At 40.5% G+C, this 16851-nt stretch overlaps 1 protein-coding gene across 2 annotated transcripts; it reads left to right on the plus strand.

The window, feature by feature from the left end:
* Window positions 1-1001: 1001 nt before the first annotated feature.
* C1H2orf76 (chromosome 1 C2orf76 homolog) lies at window positions 1002-16586 on the plus strand. Of its 2 annotated transcripts, none has more exons than XM_066635210.1 (6): window positions 1002-1070; window positions 3942-4094; window positions 5716-5766; window positions 10346-10383; window positions 10532-10613; window positions 14376-16586. In XM_066635210.1, the coding sequence occupies exons 2-6, from the start codon at window positions 3962-3964 to the stop codon at window positions 14450-14452; spliced, it is 381 nt and encodes a 126-aa protein (XP_066491307.1). In that variant the 5' UTR covers window positions 1002-1070; window positions 3942-3961; the 3' UTR covers window positions 14453-16586. The 2 variants fall into 2 exon arrangements, with proteins under 2 accessions (XP_066491307.1, XP_066491315.1); XM_066635218.1 differs by lacking the exon at window positions 1002-1070 and adding an exon at window positions 1209-1312.
* The last annotated feature ends 265 nt before the right edge of the window (window positions 16587-16851 follow it).

Below are 16851 nucleotides of genomic sequence, written 5' to 3' on the forward strand. Positions count from 1 at the left end.
GTTCCTATCACCACAGTTCTTGTGTGTGTTCATATGAGTACATACATGTGTACACTCCCAGGCTGTGTTCTATTTTTGGCTTCTACTGCTAGAAGCGCTTGAAAGCTTTTTTTTTTAAAGCCTCCAGTGTGTTTTCTTTTTTTAGGATCCAGGGTGTTAGCCATGCTAGGATTTCTCCAAGCGTGCATGGAGCTAGAAAAGACAGCCACCATGATGCTGACATCACTTCTACCTGTTTTCAATCAAAACTAATGCCAGAACCTGTCAGAAACATAACTGCCTCCATAGTGTATGGCGGGGTGTCAAACTTGTTTCATAGAGGGCCAAAGTTAGCATTCATGATGCCTGCTGAGGGCCGGAAGTCACATTATTAGGCAGATGATGGCCAGAAATAAGCACTTTGTTGTCACATAGATAATTCCAGGAGCCGCATCAGGTCCATGGGCCTTATGTTTGACACCCCTGGTGTATGGAGTCTATGGTATGGAAACATGGTGTCTTCCATGCAATTGATTTTAATAATGGGGCACCATTTTGTCATTTTAAAAATAACCACGCTGGATGTGTGCTAGCAGCAGGCTGGAAACAACACTTCTACAAATTTCCCTAGCTTAGAAAAAGAACTCCCACAGCCATGCTGAAAGCAGCCAAAAGAGATGCTACAGCAGCCTCCAGGCTGCTGCAAAAGTAACTCTCAGAAGTTACCTATGCATGCGACAAGCATGTGCAAGAACTTACAAGAAGCCTATGCATATCTACGCAGAAGGAAGTCCCATTGTGCTCAGTGGGGCTTACTCTCAGGAAAGTGTGGCTAGGATTGCAGCCTCTGTCACCCTGAACACCCATGCAGGCGCTTCCTGTTCATTTGACCCGCGTTCAGAAGAAGATCCCAAACGGCCAGGAAACTAGGGGGACGAGTGTTACTCTAGTCTTTCCTGCTATAGACGTCAGAGCCAATGAACGATGAGAGGCGGAGAGGAGAAGAAGCCTGGAGGTGTGACTCTTTGCAGAGAAACAGGCTGTACAGTGGCTTGGAGCAGCCTGTGTAGGAAGAGAGCTGGAAGGCGGAGGTAGGAAGAGGCAGAGTGAAGTCCTCCTGCGGGGCAGCAGTGGGCAAGGCGGGAAAGCAGGAGGGGAGGAATGGAAATGCAAGGGCTGAGTGTGTTGTGTAAGGCACGCTATAGCCTAGCCCTGGCACTGGGGAGAGACAGGCGCTTCTTAAAGGGCTGCTCCTTGCTGGTTGTGTTAAGCAAGGGGGCAGCAAAAGTCCCTGGTTGCCCCCCTCTCAATAGTGCCTTCTCCAGTGCAAATTGTGAGTCCTTATGGAACAGGGAGTTGCCCGTTTTGGTGTGTGCCCTGCTTTGTGTTCTCTGTTGGGAAGTGGCTGAATGGGTGTCCCCACATATATTTTGCCCCATCTTCCTCCATCATCATCATAGGTGATGGAGCAAAATAGTATGTGGGTGCACACAATTTTTTTTTTTGGGGGGGGAGAATATAATCCCCTCCCCATTGATGCTTGTTTGTAAGTTCTTTAGCTTGTATTTCTACAAGGTATGAAAGTGCAGGGATCATAGTTTTAAAATCTGGTATATTTTCTAAACCAAACCAGCTCTTCCTCCTCTGTGTTTGAAGCTTATGCACAGTAAACCTTCCATTTAATGGGCTAATAGTGGTGAATCAATATCAAAAGCCAGTTAAATTCAAGTGCACTGAATTTAACGCGCATTTTTTGTGCAAAAATCTGGTATCAATGTCAAAAGCCAGTTAAATTTAAATGCACTGAATGCAGTGGAGATGCACATGTGCAAAAATGTATCTGACTACTTTTTAATAAAGTAGAAAATGTTTCTGAAGTCTCTTAAATGATTAGCTGTATTTATTGGGTGTTTTTGTGCCACCACACAGCCCATAAGTGTCCTTTTCTCATATAAAATAATGTTCTTAACACGTGTGTGCACACACACACATGATTATGCACAAAAATTTAGGATTTTTGTGTTATTAGAATAACATTGCTTGTTCAAATCCTTCAGTTCTTGAAAAAGAACTCTTTTTTTTTAATAGTGGCTTTGGATATGTCAATAACCTCCCCGCCTCATTTGTACAATAGACCTATTATTGAATGAGCAAATGTGTTCTCAACATAAATGGGGGTGATTTAGTGTAAAGCACTTTGCGCACTAAAAACCCCCAGAAATGTATTAAAGTACAGTAATAATCTTATAGTGTTTGTTCATCAGTTTTGTTTTAAGTTTCATGCTACTTTTTAACTTTTATTTGTGTGTAGAAGGGACCTTATGTTTGACATTGCCCTCTGACAGCACCTTCTTAAAATCATTGTCTGTAGTGAAATGCAGGTATGACAGCAGCTGCATCAGATTTAGGACTGGAATTTAAAGGCGGGGAGAGAGAGTGTTAATGTCAGATTTAGCTGAATAAGAGATACAAGAGTTTTGTTCAGGTTTATTATAATGTTGATCCAGTAGTTACTTCAGCCTCAAGTGCAAACTGTGGAAAGTAACTTGGAACACAGATTTTTCTTTGGTTTGGGGATTGGGCTATGTGTAGGGGGTTCCTTGGTTTGGTTTCAAATTGTGAGCTGTCCTATTCTTTAGACCAGTGATTTCAACCACTGTGCTGTGGTGCATTGGTGTGAGTGAATGGTCTGCAGGTGTGCCACAGGGTTTTGGGGGAGGGTTATTTATTAGTAGGGCCATTGAGGGATACGAGCCCTCTGCTGGCAGCATGGTGTGCCTTACCAATTGTCAAAAAGTGGTGGTGTGCCTTAACCATTTTAGCCTTGTCAGTGTGCCATGAGATGAAAAAAGGTGAAAATTTGCAACTTTAGACCCTGAGATGGGCTAGAAAAGAACACAAAGCATGAAAATATTTAAACCAGCAATTAATGCAGTCAGTTTAGATATTCTACTCCTGGTCCTCCACATGTAGCCTTTACTCTGTCACAGACTGTTTAGCATTGTGTGAAATGGCTTATCACCTGAGGTTATCTACGTGAGGAGGGGGCTTCCTACATATTCAACCCAGTGGAGGTTTGACGGGATGAAACAAGCAAGCAAGAGCCTCCTCTATGGTGGCATCTTGTATGTGGAACTCCCTACCTTCAGAGATAACGTTGGCTCCTCTTTCCCAGCATGTTGACGGCAGTAGCCATACCATTTGTTCTTTCTGGCTTTGGAGGTTTAGTTTTTGTCCAGCCATTATGGGGTTGCTTTTATCTTTCCTCATTGCTTGATTTTATGTATTTGTTTTTTGTGTAATTGATTACATTATAGTATTACTATTTTATCATTATTAATTTTAATAGTGTGTCAAACACTTTGAGTGTCTCCCATTGGAAAGTGAGAAATAGACTAAAGAGTACATACTTTAGAAACAAATTTTATTGTTTTTCACTGGATGGAAATGTTGAATACCAGCCCTAAGACTGTGTGTCTCTACTGCTTTTATACACATAATTTTTGGAATTTGGATGCCTGGTGCTCGTTGTAGAATATTTCTTAGGAAGATTGCCATGAAGAAGAAAACTTGAAAGGATTTGAGGGAACTGGTGATGATAATGAAAGGAGGGTCAGAAAGTGAAATCCTTAGAACTTGTGGCTTCTATGATCCTCCAGAGTTCACTTCTCACATTCTATAATTCCTTTTATTTCTTTCTGCCTGCTTTACATCTGTTTTGTTTTCTACTTTATTTTTTGCAACTTGCTTCATCTTTACTCTTTTCCAAATAACCTCACGTTCCAGAAGTGCTGCAGCATCTTATGCATATTCAAAGTAACATGGATGGTTGTTGTTTTTTTTGGTGCAGAATCTGGGTTTTCTTTGGTGTTATATAAGCTTATAACCTCCTTGCCTTTTACTTTGAATTCCTTATTTTTGGAATACTATTACAAAACTGTTAATGCATTTTTGCCTTCTAGGTAATTTGTGGTTATTGCCCATGTCATCGGAAGGCGTGACCATAACCGTTCGCCTTGTTCGCTCATTTGAGCACCGTAATTTCAAGCCTGTTGTGTACCATGGTGTTAACCTGGATCAGACTGTAAAGGAGTTTGTTACTTTTGTGAAGAATGGTAAGAAACTGCTGTTGTGATTGATTAGATCTGCTGTGTGCCAAATAGTGCTTGGTGGGGAGGGAGAATTAGCAGCACTGCTCCATGCTTGATAGTATAACATTCCTGTTGTGCTATGGCTCAAAGATGTGAAACTGAAAAAGTCCGTAGTTCAGTTCTGTTGCTCATCCCCTGGATGCCCTGCAGTTTCTTAGGGACTGCAAATAATGTTTCCGTCAGTTATAGATGTAACCATATGGATGGACTTAGCTGTATTGAGATAACTGTAGGTAGATGTTGGGGGCCTTATGCACAAGCTTAATCTCTAACATCCTTAGGGCATTTGGAACCATTTTTATCTTTCATCCTGGTTCTACCCATGTTTGCTTGGGGGTAGGTCACTTTGATTTACAAGACAGGCTGCAAACCAATACAGTCAGTCCGTGTTATCTGCTATGGTTAGGCTCCTGGAAACCCTAGTGCAGTGGTTCTCAAACTTTTTAGGACTGGGACCCACTTTTTAGAATGACAATTTGTCAGGACTCACTGGAAGTGATGTCATGAACCTGAATGATCAGAAGTGACATCATCAAGCAGGAAAGTTTTTAACATCCCCATCTGACAAAATCAAATCAATCAATCAAGTAAGTAAATTAAAGGTTTACAATAAGTATGTTAAACACTTATTTAAAATAAAGAAGAACCTTCCTAACCCTCTCAAGCAGTTGTTGGTCTGTTTATAAAAAATTGCTCCATTAATGATCATTGTTAAAAGCATATTAAAAGTAAAAGTAGCCTGTTAAAAGTACAGATCTGTAACATTTCCCCAAATGAAGTCACATACCATGGTAGCATCAAATCTAATATAATATAAAAATAAACTCATTGAAATGAATGGAGACGCAGTTAGAATTGTCTCATGGCCACTTAGTGGGTCCTGACCCACAGTTTGAGAAACATTGAGAAACATTATGGATGGCAAATTTGCAGATAATGAACCATTGATCCTATGGGATTTATGAACTTAGGTGCAAGGGATAAGCTAGGGGGGAAGAGATTCCTTACCTGCTATCAGAAGAATCCAGCAGAGACCTCAGGAAGCCAGCAGAGTGCAGCATGAAGTGCCAGAAAGTCTTTGAATGCTGCAGAGACCTTTTGGAGACTGCAGGGACCTTCAGAATGGCATCCACCACTACAGTGGACCCCTCAAAAATGGGGGGTGGACGCTTCCGCAGGCCATTTTAAAGGGGTCCGCACTGGTCGTGGGTGCCATTCTGAAGGTCCCTGCAGGTCTCTGCAAATCGGATAAGAGAACAGAAGCTCAGATAACTAGGGTTAGATAACAGTTCTGCCCCTTGCAGATTCCAGATACTGAGCTTGCATATAAATAGAACTGACTATACCCTTCTTTGGGAGTGAGTGCCATTGAATTGAATTTACTTCTGAGTAGACCTGCATGGGATTGTGCAGTTAGGTTGCAGTTCTAACCTAAACCTACTTGCTCTCTGGTAAGTATCACTGAACTTTTGAGTAAGCATGTACATGATTACACTTTTAGTTAAAAAAAAAAAAGTCAAATGATATAGCTGTCCTGTTAAATGTAGATGGAAACTGATGTTGCCTTCAACTATTTTTGTCTTAGATGTAGCATTAAGGACGGGACTTCCACCTCCTTTTAAGAAATATAGATATGGTATGTGTCTTTTCTTTCCCTTCAATTAAGAACACATTATGTATATTTTAAGTTTTAAACTGGTTTAAGTGAACGCAAAATGATTGTAGAAATGGAGAAACAGTTTTCTGTGTACTCATGCATGAGATGCTTTCTCAGTTTCCTCCATATTTTCCATTCCTTATTTTACATGTTCTCAAAGCAATTTAAATTATAAAGAGCTTGGCTTTTTAGCATTGGAAGAGGAGGCAAGAGGCTCAGATGGAATACTGTTCACATTGCAAAGCTATTGTGTGGTAGTATAGTACAGTTCAGGGAGAGATATTTTTTCTATTGGAGTATAACCAAATTTCTATAAATTGACCAGAAATACATTAAAGTTATTGACATGCTGCTACAGGTGTATATGGTGCTTTACGGAGCAACATGATTAAAACAAAAAACAAAAACCAGTGACTTGAGAAGTTAATGACCAAATTCAGGTATAAAGGGAAACCATGATTTCTTGCAACATGAATGTACTTTGTTGAGCCACATAGGGTGCACTCCTAATCAACTTTCCAGCATTGAGGTAAAAGCAACGGAGCTCTGGGGTAAGGGAACAAACATTCCCTTATCTTGAGATGGCCTCCATGACTGCTACCCAACTGCAGAATGCAGCACATGCCCCATTGCACAGCTGTGTCAGTGCTGGAAATTTGGTTAGGATTTGGGCCATATTCTTTCTTATTTGTGCTGTCTGAAAAGGGCCTTCTTGGTAGCAGCATCTAGATCTGCAAGTGCCAAACCCCAACCTGCAGGCTGGATCCAGTGCCAGCAAAATGCCTTCTTCACTGTAAGCAAAGCTTAGTGTTCCACATGGCGCGATCTTACCTTTCTATCTAACCTTCTTGCAAAGTTGCACCGGGCAGCTGCTTCTGCTGCCTGTCGCCCCAGTAGGTTCTGTGCCTGGATTTCCAGATGAAAGTGGTTGACTGGAGCGCCTTTGCGAGAAGATTGGATTGAAAGGTAACGTAGCACCACACAGAACTGTAGCTCAGCTCACGACGGGGAGGGCTTTCCCTAACGCAGCAGTCCCATGGTTTGGAGACTGCTGATCTAGGTTGTGGAACTTTCTGCCTTGAGAAACCTATCTGACCCAGTCTCTGCCTGCATTGAAGCGTGCAGTGAAAAACTTTCTGTTTGCCTAGCATTTGATTGAGTTAATGCCTGTTTTACTCTGTCCCTTGGTTTATGTTTTGATCCTCTACACTAAGGGCGCAATCCTAACTATCAGTTAGGCCGGTGTGCCTCCTCGTGTGTTGGCTGGGCCAGCTCAGGGACGTGCACCAGACCACCAAAGCTGTATCCAGCCTCTGCACTGATGTGGGGAGAGAAGGTTGTGTTGGCCAAGCTTGGCCAACACAGGGGTCTGGGGAGGGCGGGAAGGAGGCAGGAGAGTCATTCTGGGGCAGGGGGAGGGAAAGTGGAGGGCATTCCAGGGGGTGGGCAGGGAGCGTGAGGCGGGGTTGGGACCTGGCAGTTATGCCGGATCCCAAGCCCGTTCGCCGAGCAGTGTGGAGCGACTCCAAGCCGCTCCATTTCCTCAGACTTGCATCCTGAGGTTTTCTGCTGAGGTAAGCAGAAGAGTTTCTCCTTGCCTCCGGCTGAACCAATTCTGACCTCAGTCTTGCACTGTAAATCTTCAACATACATACTGGCTCTGTTCTGGAGGTCTGTCCAGACTCCAGACTGTATATAAGTCTCCTATCAGCTCAGTGTTATTGAGCCTGGGCAAAAGCATCACAGCAAACATATTGTGTCGGTATGAAAGCCAGTGCATACCTCTTGTTTTTTATGGATTCTATTCTCATTTGATATGGTTTTCATTGTGTTAATATACTTAACAGTCCTGGTGGTCCCTTCAGTAGATGGATGGGTGGGATAAAATGTTTTAAATATAGAAATGAAAAGTTCATTTCTATGTGATGATGGGCTATCTGTAAAAACAACAGAGGCAATAAAGGAATCCAATTTAAAATGGCTTAAATTCAGACAGTGCAAGAAACATTTGAAACCAACACACAGTAATCTGGAGAGAAAGGATGTAGAGTTGGGAAGGAAGAAAGTAAGAAGTTCCGGTTCATTACAGGTGGAACTTGAAGATACAAAGTTACCGAATGAATAGCAGTCCTACGTTTTGAACTTCACTTACATATTAGCTTGCACATTATTCATTTGGGTGTTAATTGGCGGCGTTGTCTTCTGAGTATTAATTTTTTATCCTCCTCCTAAAGTGCCTTTTAAACTTGGCTTGCATGTTTGTGCTGCTCATGACCCACAGTCCTTTGAAATGGTAGTTCTTCTCCGTGCTCCTGCATTTCAATATACAGTGACTAATTGTGAGGTCAGGAAGGGGAGCTGAGCAAGTGCTGAAAGCATGGAATGAGGGGCTTATGTGTTGAAATAATTTGCATAGTAAACAAGAAGAGGGTGAAAATGAGGCTGGAGGTAAACAGAACATCTTAAGTATGAGTTTGCTAAATAATACACCATTTAAAATATGAAGCAGAACTGTATTTTAATAGAATTGCAAACAAGTAAGGTTCAGGCTGTGTATTTGGCTTTTTTATTTTAAATTTTGCCATGTATTTATAGGCTATCTGCTATCTGGCAAGCAGAACATTTCTGATTTCTACCTCGTTGAAGATCTAAGAAGATCTTAAAATATGTGGTCTGGGAATGACTTGGTAACCATAGGGAAGGTTGGTCTTGGTTTCCAGAAGTCAGATGGTGAAGTTCTAGTGCTTCACAGTTCAATTCTTTCACCCTCAATTTAGTTGCCTGGGTCAGTAGCCATATGGCAAGAGAAAAGCTAAGCCATGAATTGACACTTTTGTTTTTTTTATCTTGAACTGTGGTACCCGGTATTCTAGTAGTTTCCGGTGTGTCTTAAGTATTTTAAATCTTAAAATATCATAATGTTATAATAAACAACCTAGCATTCAATAACTGCCAAAAAGCTGCCTTATGCAATACAACTTTCCAGCTAAAAATAAAGTGCCCCCCCACCAGCTAAGCCCAGATAGTCTTTTTCATTACTCTCCTAAAAGCATAAAAAGGTGATGCCAAATGAATTTCCTTAGGTAGGGCATTCCATAACCATGGCTAAATTAAAGAACCTGGATAATTGATGTTGTTGTTCCTGAATGTGGGGAGTGTTTTCTTAGGTGTGTTTGCCACACAATTTGTGAATTTAAACTACTAGCTTTTATCCTGTATTCACAATTAAGTTATTATGCTGTGTGAGCAAGAACAAGTAAAAAATGTATGCAGAATTTGTCTTCAGTATCTCTGAACTGGAAAATAGCTTTTTTTCTTGAAACTAGGCTGAAGTTTTGTAATAATGCAGGCAGAAATATCCCAATTCAAACCACATGAACTTGGTTTACAGGAATTGTAAATGATCATGTGAATTTAACAGTTAAAGGGCTCTTTCCTTGTTTTGTTCTTTGAGTGCTCAGCTCTACTTTTAACCATATTAATTATAAGAGAAACATTTATGTATTATAACATTAAAAAAATGAAAGTAGGAGGACTGCAAGTGTAGGTTGGAAATTGTTGTGGTTTGAAATGGGAAACCTAAAGAGGTGGTAATGCCACTTTTTGGATTTGTGTCTGAATAATTTCAAAGTTGTTCCATGTTTGCATTCAGGGTGTTGTGGGAATAAGATAGCTTTGGGTGGGTGGGTGGGTGGGTGGATGCATGCGTGCTCTTACACAAGGATGTTTCTTTCATTTTTAGCTTGAAGAACACAGCTGGTTCTAGGAGGTTATTCCAGGGTGGCAATTAATAGGTTCTTGACCCTGTCTTTGTAAGAGTTTGTTTTGCATAATGCAGTATTTTTCCATGTGACTTCTTGATTTTGTTTTTTTCTAAATATACCGGAATATCTAGAAATGGTGGGGCTACTTACAGGGAAGTGAACACAAAGCTGTGAATAAGACCAGCACACACATTCGTATTATTGCATTGGGAGAGATTTTAAAAGATTGAATTTCTTACTCCGTGCCGAAAGTTCAATAATTTCTGTATTTTTCTGAGGAGGCATTTCTAAAATGTACTTTACTTCTGCTCATCAGCCAACAAGTCCTTTTGTGGTAAGTGTTTAGGTGACTCTTTTGAACTTCGTACCACAAAAATAACAGAACAGTTTTACTTCCAAGTAAATTAGAAACTCCCATTGAGTTCAGTGGGCATAAGTACTTGCACTTGTGTACCCTGTGCCCAGTTACTTGGGAACTGCTTAATTTCAATGGGACTTACTTTGAGTAAATGCTCTTGGGATGGTACTGTTAGAGTTTAAAGAGATTGCTTTGGAAACACCAGGAAAGAAGAACTTCCTGATCTAGCAACAGTTCCAGTTCTAACAGATTTCCTCAGACCACTTAAACAATGTTTCCTGCTTTGGAAGGAGAAAAAGAATCTATGGTGAAAAATACCACATGGCACTAAATCTGCAGGAAGATTGAAATGCACATATTATTTGGGAGTAATACGGAGCTGTTTTGAATGTCTAGTATCAAACTGTATCTCATAGCAAGCTAACTCTTTTTTCAGACACAATGAAGATTATTCATCAGGCACATGGCTCCAAGGTACATCTTATGATTGCTTACTTCCCTATTGATCATTCTAAATTTAATCCATTGTTGGAAGATGTGTGTCCTTTACTATGATATAATGGCAGCCCTTATTTGACAACCCCATATTTGTCTTCATTCCTCCCCCCTCCGTCATGTCTAGACCAATGAACTTGTTGTGAGTTTAGAAGACGATGAGGAACTCATTTTGCTAGAGGACAGCATCCTGAAAGCAGCTGGAGTAGGTAGGTAGTGTATTTGGGCTGACTGAAGACTCTGTTCATTGTGCCTGTCATTATCCTGAGAATGGCTGATTATGTTTGGATAGCTGGCTGAAAAGCAAATGCTGTTCCTGATGCTCTGTATGCAACCTGATAATTATTCAAGAGGGGAGGAGGGGGCTGAATGTACATTCAAATGATTGGACTTGAGGGCTCTGTGTTTCTCTCTTCAGAGTGCTAATAGAGTGTCTTTTTTTAGAAAAAGACATCCTTAGAATTTTGCTGAGGGTAATTTTAAGTGATTGACAGCTTGGTTATTAGGACCATGTCTGCTTAGTCTTTTCGGTAACATTTAAACTGATGTTTTGGTTGGAAATTTAAGCGGCGGAACTAGTGTGGGGTAATGAGATGAGTCTGTTTAATAATGTTTGGTGCAGTGTCAGTGAGTTAGCCACATTACTTGAGAGAACAGAAGTATAAGCGCATGTGGATTATAACAGCATACTTGCTTATTTTCTGGAAGACAAGTGCCGCAGAACGTGCCTTGTAGTAAGAAGTATACAAGAACAGCGTATTGTGGCAACTTCAGTGTCTGGCAATAGCTGAGGCTCCCAGAGATCTTGCTGCTGTGCCAGATTTGTACTGACACTCTGGATGTAGAGCATCCTGCACATAAAATGTAGCACATGTGAGTGAAGCAGCTTGGGAGTAGCAAGTGGAAGGAAGACCCAGATCAAAATGCTTCCAGATCTGGGCAGAGGTTCTTAATACCCGTTTCTTTTCCAGCGACTTTCTGGATTAGTTCAACTCTCTGTGGTTACAATCCAACACAAAAACACACTTGTCTATTGTAACCAACATGCTTATGTTTACTTCTGTGATTTTGTGACTAATGGATTTTGTGACTGTATCAAATAGATATAAATGATCTACTGTCTGTCCTCCATGGCTTCTTGCTTTTTTTCCTATCCATTGGCCCACAGTGTAAATTCTGTGAGGCAATGCAGCCTTTTGCCATATGTTTTGTACAAGGACATAGCAGCACTGCCCAAATGCTTTACGGCGTCCTGCAAATTGTGGGCATGCATAGCTCAATAGCAGTGACTACTAAGAGAGTTGTAGAGCTGATCATGATAGCGTCTTATTAGATCCACTTGTTCTTGTTGCAGAAAAAAGTGTTTTTGAGTTCCTCTTCTGCACCTAAACTCTGAAGTAGTCAAATGAAAGAGTCAAAGCTCCAAGTAAATGAACAAAAGAACAATCCAGCCATTTGAGTGATATTGGCAGGCATCCTAACTTTTTGGTCTTTTAAATACTAAATACTGTAGTGTGAATGTTAGAGCATCTCTCCATATGGTTAATTTTGGAATTGGGAGATATCCTATAGTCTTTGTAGATGCAAGAGGACTTCATACACAGCAATTTGAGCAAAAAACCACTTGCTCCTGCTGGGGTGGTAGAGGCCAGGAGTCTTAACTCTTTAAAGGATTGCCTTGTGCTGCTGGTACTCTACAACTGCTGGTGAGATCTTAGAATATAAATGGCTTTTGCATTTTATCTAATTGTAGTGCTGAAGCAGATGCCTTGGCAGTTGTAAGAAAGGCATAGTCTAGTGATAGTGTTCCTGTAGAACAAATCAATGGAGGAGTTCTATGAGGAACTTTGGAGAGAAGCCTTTCTACTCCACTTTTGTGATTGACTTAGGAATGTGAATTGTGCTGATGGAGACAGGAGGGTGGGTAGTACAACTTTGGTTGAATGTTTGACCGAAAGATGGACTGTCCATCTCAAACCCATAGAAACCTTGGGTTCTTGAAGTGGCATGCTATGTTCCCTTGGTCAGAATCTTCATCACTAAGTCAAAGGGGTTCTTATTTAGAGAAACTCATATTAAAATTATCTGAACAATTTAAATGTAAATGCTAAGAAAAAAGACTTTGTGTCAAAGAAGAATGGCTACCATCCCTACCTGTATCACCCTTTTACTTCTCTTTAAAATTACTTTAACCCATTTCTGCCAAGCTCACAGGTGTGTACGTTTGATCCCTGTTGTGTATATGCAATGTTGGGCAGAAATAGCAGTGTTTCTCAACCAGCGGTACTTTATTTGATGTGGTGTTCTGGTGGTACTCATGGGACTCCCAGACCCCTGTTGCCTGGCAGTAAGACCAGCAATGCAATGTGATAAGCAATAGGAGGCTCAGCTCAGCAGGTAGAGTACTCAAAAAGTCCTCCCATCTGCCCTGAGTCTTACCAGTGTTGCATCTGTCGTCCCAATCCAGATGTAACTAAGACATCATCACCAGTGACTTTTGGTGGTACTTCCAATAGGTGGGCCATGCGAAATAGTACAGTGAAGAACAAACATTGAGAAATGCTGCTTAAAAAAATTTCTCAAGTAAGTTTAGTTGTCTCATGACCAATTCCCATAAAGATATAAAGGAGGACATCTCAGTTTAACAAAACCTCCACCTTCCACAGCTGGGAAGAGACATGCTTTCTTCATTGTTCCTCTATGGGCCTAACCATATGGTAGCTTACATTGGGCTCAAGCACTTGTTAGCACAAGGAAACAGAATGACAGAACTGGGAAGATTCCATATTCAAATAAACATGAGATCTCCTGTTTCGCCTGACGGGGGTAGTGAAGGGAGTGTGTGAACCTGAGGCACACTGGGGTATGAACCTGGATGTGAAATGTTATCTGAACAGGCCCATAGCTGGAAATGTTTGTGATAATTTTTTGCAGGCATTATCTGATTGACAAAGTTTAAATGCATCTCTCTCCCAAGTGTGCAGCAAGTTGAAAATTGGTATTCAGTTTTCATTGCCAGCAGTTTCTGCAGGTTTCCCAGTCAAGATTCAGAGTTGTCTCCCCCCTGCTCCTTTCAGCATAATGCAGGCAGACCTCATTAACTTCTCGCTTAGTAATTTTTAAAAGCAAGCATGGAACTTAGCAGCTCGCCACTTCAAAAGAACTCCGTGTTGTAGAATTGTGATGGCTCTCCGTCAGCTCCATCTCCATCTCCTCTTGGAATCAGTAATGTTGCTGACTTATTGTTTTAGAAGAGGGAGTCCTTGACCTGCTGGGGGAAAGAATTGTGACTGCTTCGAACTTTTGTGGGTCCTTTAGCTCTGCCATTTCCCCTGTGAATAATTAGCGGCATTTGAACGTATTGCTGGAGAAGCCAATTTGTGTCTTTCACTTTGCATAGTGTTGAAGCCTCATGAATTAATCATTGGCAGGGCAAAAAATTAGCTTCTTCAGACGCACGTTTTGATGGGTCATGAGGGAGAATGTAAAGTGATCGGTAAAATATTCTACTGATCCTCTAAGTATTAAATTATTATGGCTACAGGTTAATTTCAGGGGGATAGTCTTTCTCTTCCCCCTCCCCCACCTCCCTGAGCAGAACTTAAAAATGCAGGCTTTGTTGCCTTGGATTTCTGAAGCAAGTATTGGTGGCTTATTTTAAAAAGCTAATTGAATGCTATTGGAATGGTTCTGTAGCCCCTGGCTGGTTTGCTGTTTTGTTTTTTTAACATGTTCTTTTGAACCAGGGTGCCCTCCTTCTCCCCTTCTAGCTGCAATATGCATTTACATTTGAGTGTGCAGGGCTCATTCTTGTTTATTTGAATCTGCTGTAAAAACAAACAAGCAGGTGACGAGCAATAGCCTTTAGTCATATTCATCAACATCTGTGATCCTAATTAATGTTGATATTGTGTTCCTTGGCTTGAAAATTCATGTTTTCACCAAATATGTTTAAAAAATTTTCCTTTCAGCAAATGAAACGGAGTTGGCATTTTTCTGCATGGATGATTACAGAAAATATAAAGCGAATCCTGTTACAGCCTGGTGAAGACTTTGGAAGAAGGGCAAAGACTTTGGAAGAAGGGTATCTTTTTGTTTTTGTATCTTTTGAGATTTTTTTTTAATTCTTCAGCTTTAAAGGATTGTGTTACATGTATTGTGCCTCTTTGTTTATTGGAATCCAAGACCCAAGAGGGGAAACTTGAATTGTCTGTTTTGAATTGCCTTTCATACACTATTATCCAAAATTCCTTTGAGACCAAGTATGGTGTGTCAATGTGTTTTCACTGTAAAATATTCTATGTATGACTTGTGATCAGAGGTTTAAAAGTAAATTGTAATCAAAACTATTATTTTTATTACGTACAAGAGAACAGGATTTACAGCACAGGGTTTTATTAAGAGAAACCATGTTCCAACAAACCACAGGAGCAGAGATGGGTGGTTTCAGCGGCAGTAGAAAATTTTATGTTCTTTAGGGGAAGGTACTGTTTTGGTAGTTAACCATACAACTATAGAGGGCACCAACAATCTCTAGCAGCATCTTAGGTGTGGAAAATTGTACTGCTCTCCTGGTTTTCTGATTGGGCACAGATATGTGATCATAGGGGTCGGACATTGGCTTCCAGTATGGTAGCATGATGTCATGGCAGGTTGCTAATTATGATTTTTGTATGATAGAAGATAACTGTCAGAATGTTTCTGTAACACTCAGTTATTACTTGTTGAGGTATACTTGTTCAGCTCAGTTGCTTTCAGAGTTTGAAGCCTGCAATTGTTGTGCTCTTTTGGTTTTTTGTTTGAAAGTGAGGCAAGTACACTTGAAGCTCAGATTTTCATGATATGGCACCCCTTCTTAGAGATACACTGTCTCTCTTGCATTCTTTTTGAAGATTATTAAAATTGGTTCACTTTTATTAGTACAGTATTAGCAATTGCCTGGTGTTTTCACACTGTCCAGTTTTACTTGCCAATGTAAAACTTGTGAAAATAAAACAATCCTGAGATAAGCATTTTTATGCTGTTAACTATTCACAAACTACTCATATTTTGTGAATTCAGTGCAGGCATGGGGGGGCAGGAACGGCAAAATCCCCGGCGCCTGGGTGACCAGGGGGCTTGGGTCATGACAAAACAAACAATACAGTATGAAACAAATTTATTTCAGGAACGAGGGGGGGCAACCACACCTTGCCCCGGACCCAGTGCCAGCTGTCAGCAGGACTGCCAGTGTGAAAGGGGGGGCACATCACTGACTGAGTTTAGCAATGAGTCATGTGTGTTCCTGGCAATGATGATTCTGTATGATGGCTGTCTGAGGTACTGGTTACTTTAAAAAAAAAAAAGTTTTCTTTTTAAGTGGCTACTGGTTTTTACAATGACCACAAAGGCACAAATTCTGAAATTCTTTAGATTTCTATACAAATCTTCTTCAAACCTTACATCCACCATCAAATACACCAGACCTGTGTTCAGATTTAATACATATTGCCAACAGTGGGCATCATAAGTGTGAAATTTTGTGGAATTCAAGTTTGTAAGACTGACTGGGGGGTGGAGGGTGGAGTGGGAAGAGCAAGCATGGCTGTGAAGTATGACGATGGGAGTTGGTGTAAAGGGTCAGGTCAGAGAAGCTCTCATATAAATCCTCCTTTATTTCTTAGTTTTTGGGATACTTAGTTTGTGCTTCTTCAAGGTTTTTCTGCTTCAGCCATGGGGGTTAGACACTTTTTCAAAAAACAAAAACAAAGAACAAGCTAAAAACCTAAAAATTACTAGATCTGAAGTACTGAAAAATGGTGGCTGTAAAACTGTTCAGACTCTTTGGTTCTAAATATATTTACTTATTTATGGTTCTAAATATATTTACTTGTTAAATTTAGTCCAACTGGAAGGATATCTCATTAAGATTATTAGGGATTCCACATTTGAAAAAAATCACACGTTTATGGGAGAGATGCATCTCTTTGTGCTTTGGAGTCTACTTCAGGTCAAATCTGAGTCTTGGCAATATGTGAACTCAGAGATGATCCTTTTAATTTTTTTTTTCCTGGTGATGGGTTGGATGCACAAGCAACTCTTTCATCTACAGTCTCTATTAACAATGTAATGTCTGAATTGATTCTGGTTTTAAGTAGTTGCAATAAGGATTGCAGCCCTAAAATAAACTGGATTATAGAGCATGGGTCGCTTTGTTGTGGTCATATGGAAGTACTTTTTATCGTAGGCAGCACAGAATTTTGAAGTGCTCTTTGACTTCAAGGTCAAAAACTGCTCTACAGTCTCTAGAGTGAATGCAGAAATGAAATAAATTGACCAAATGGGAATATTCCAACAGAATAAATCAGGATAGCTGGAGGAAGCACAGCAATTGTAATAAGTTTGTACCTAGATTGGAAAATAGGACAAATGTACCACAAAAACTGTTGGAAAAAGCACGCATAAATG

This window comes from Tiliqua scincoides, chromosome 1 (genome assembly GCF_035046505.1).
Source record: "Tiliqua scincoides isolate rTilSci1 chromosome 1, rTilSci1.hap2, whole genome shotgun sequence".
Classification (NCBI taxonomy): Eukaryota; Metazoa; Chordata; class Lepidosauria; order Squamata; family Scincidae; genus Tiliqua; species Tiliqua scincoides.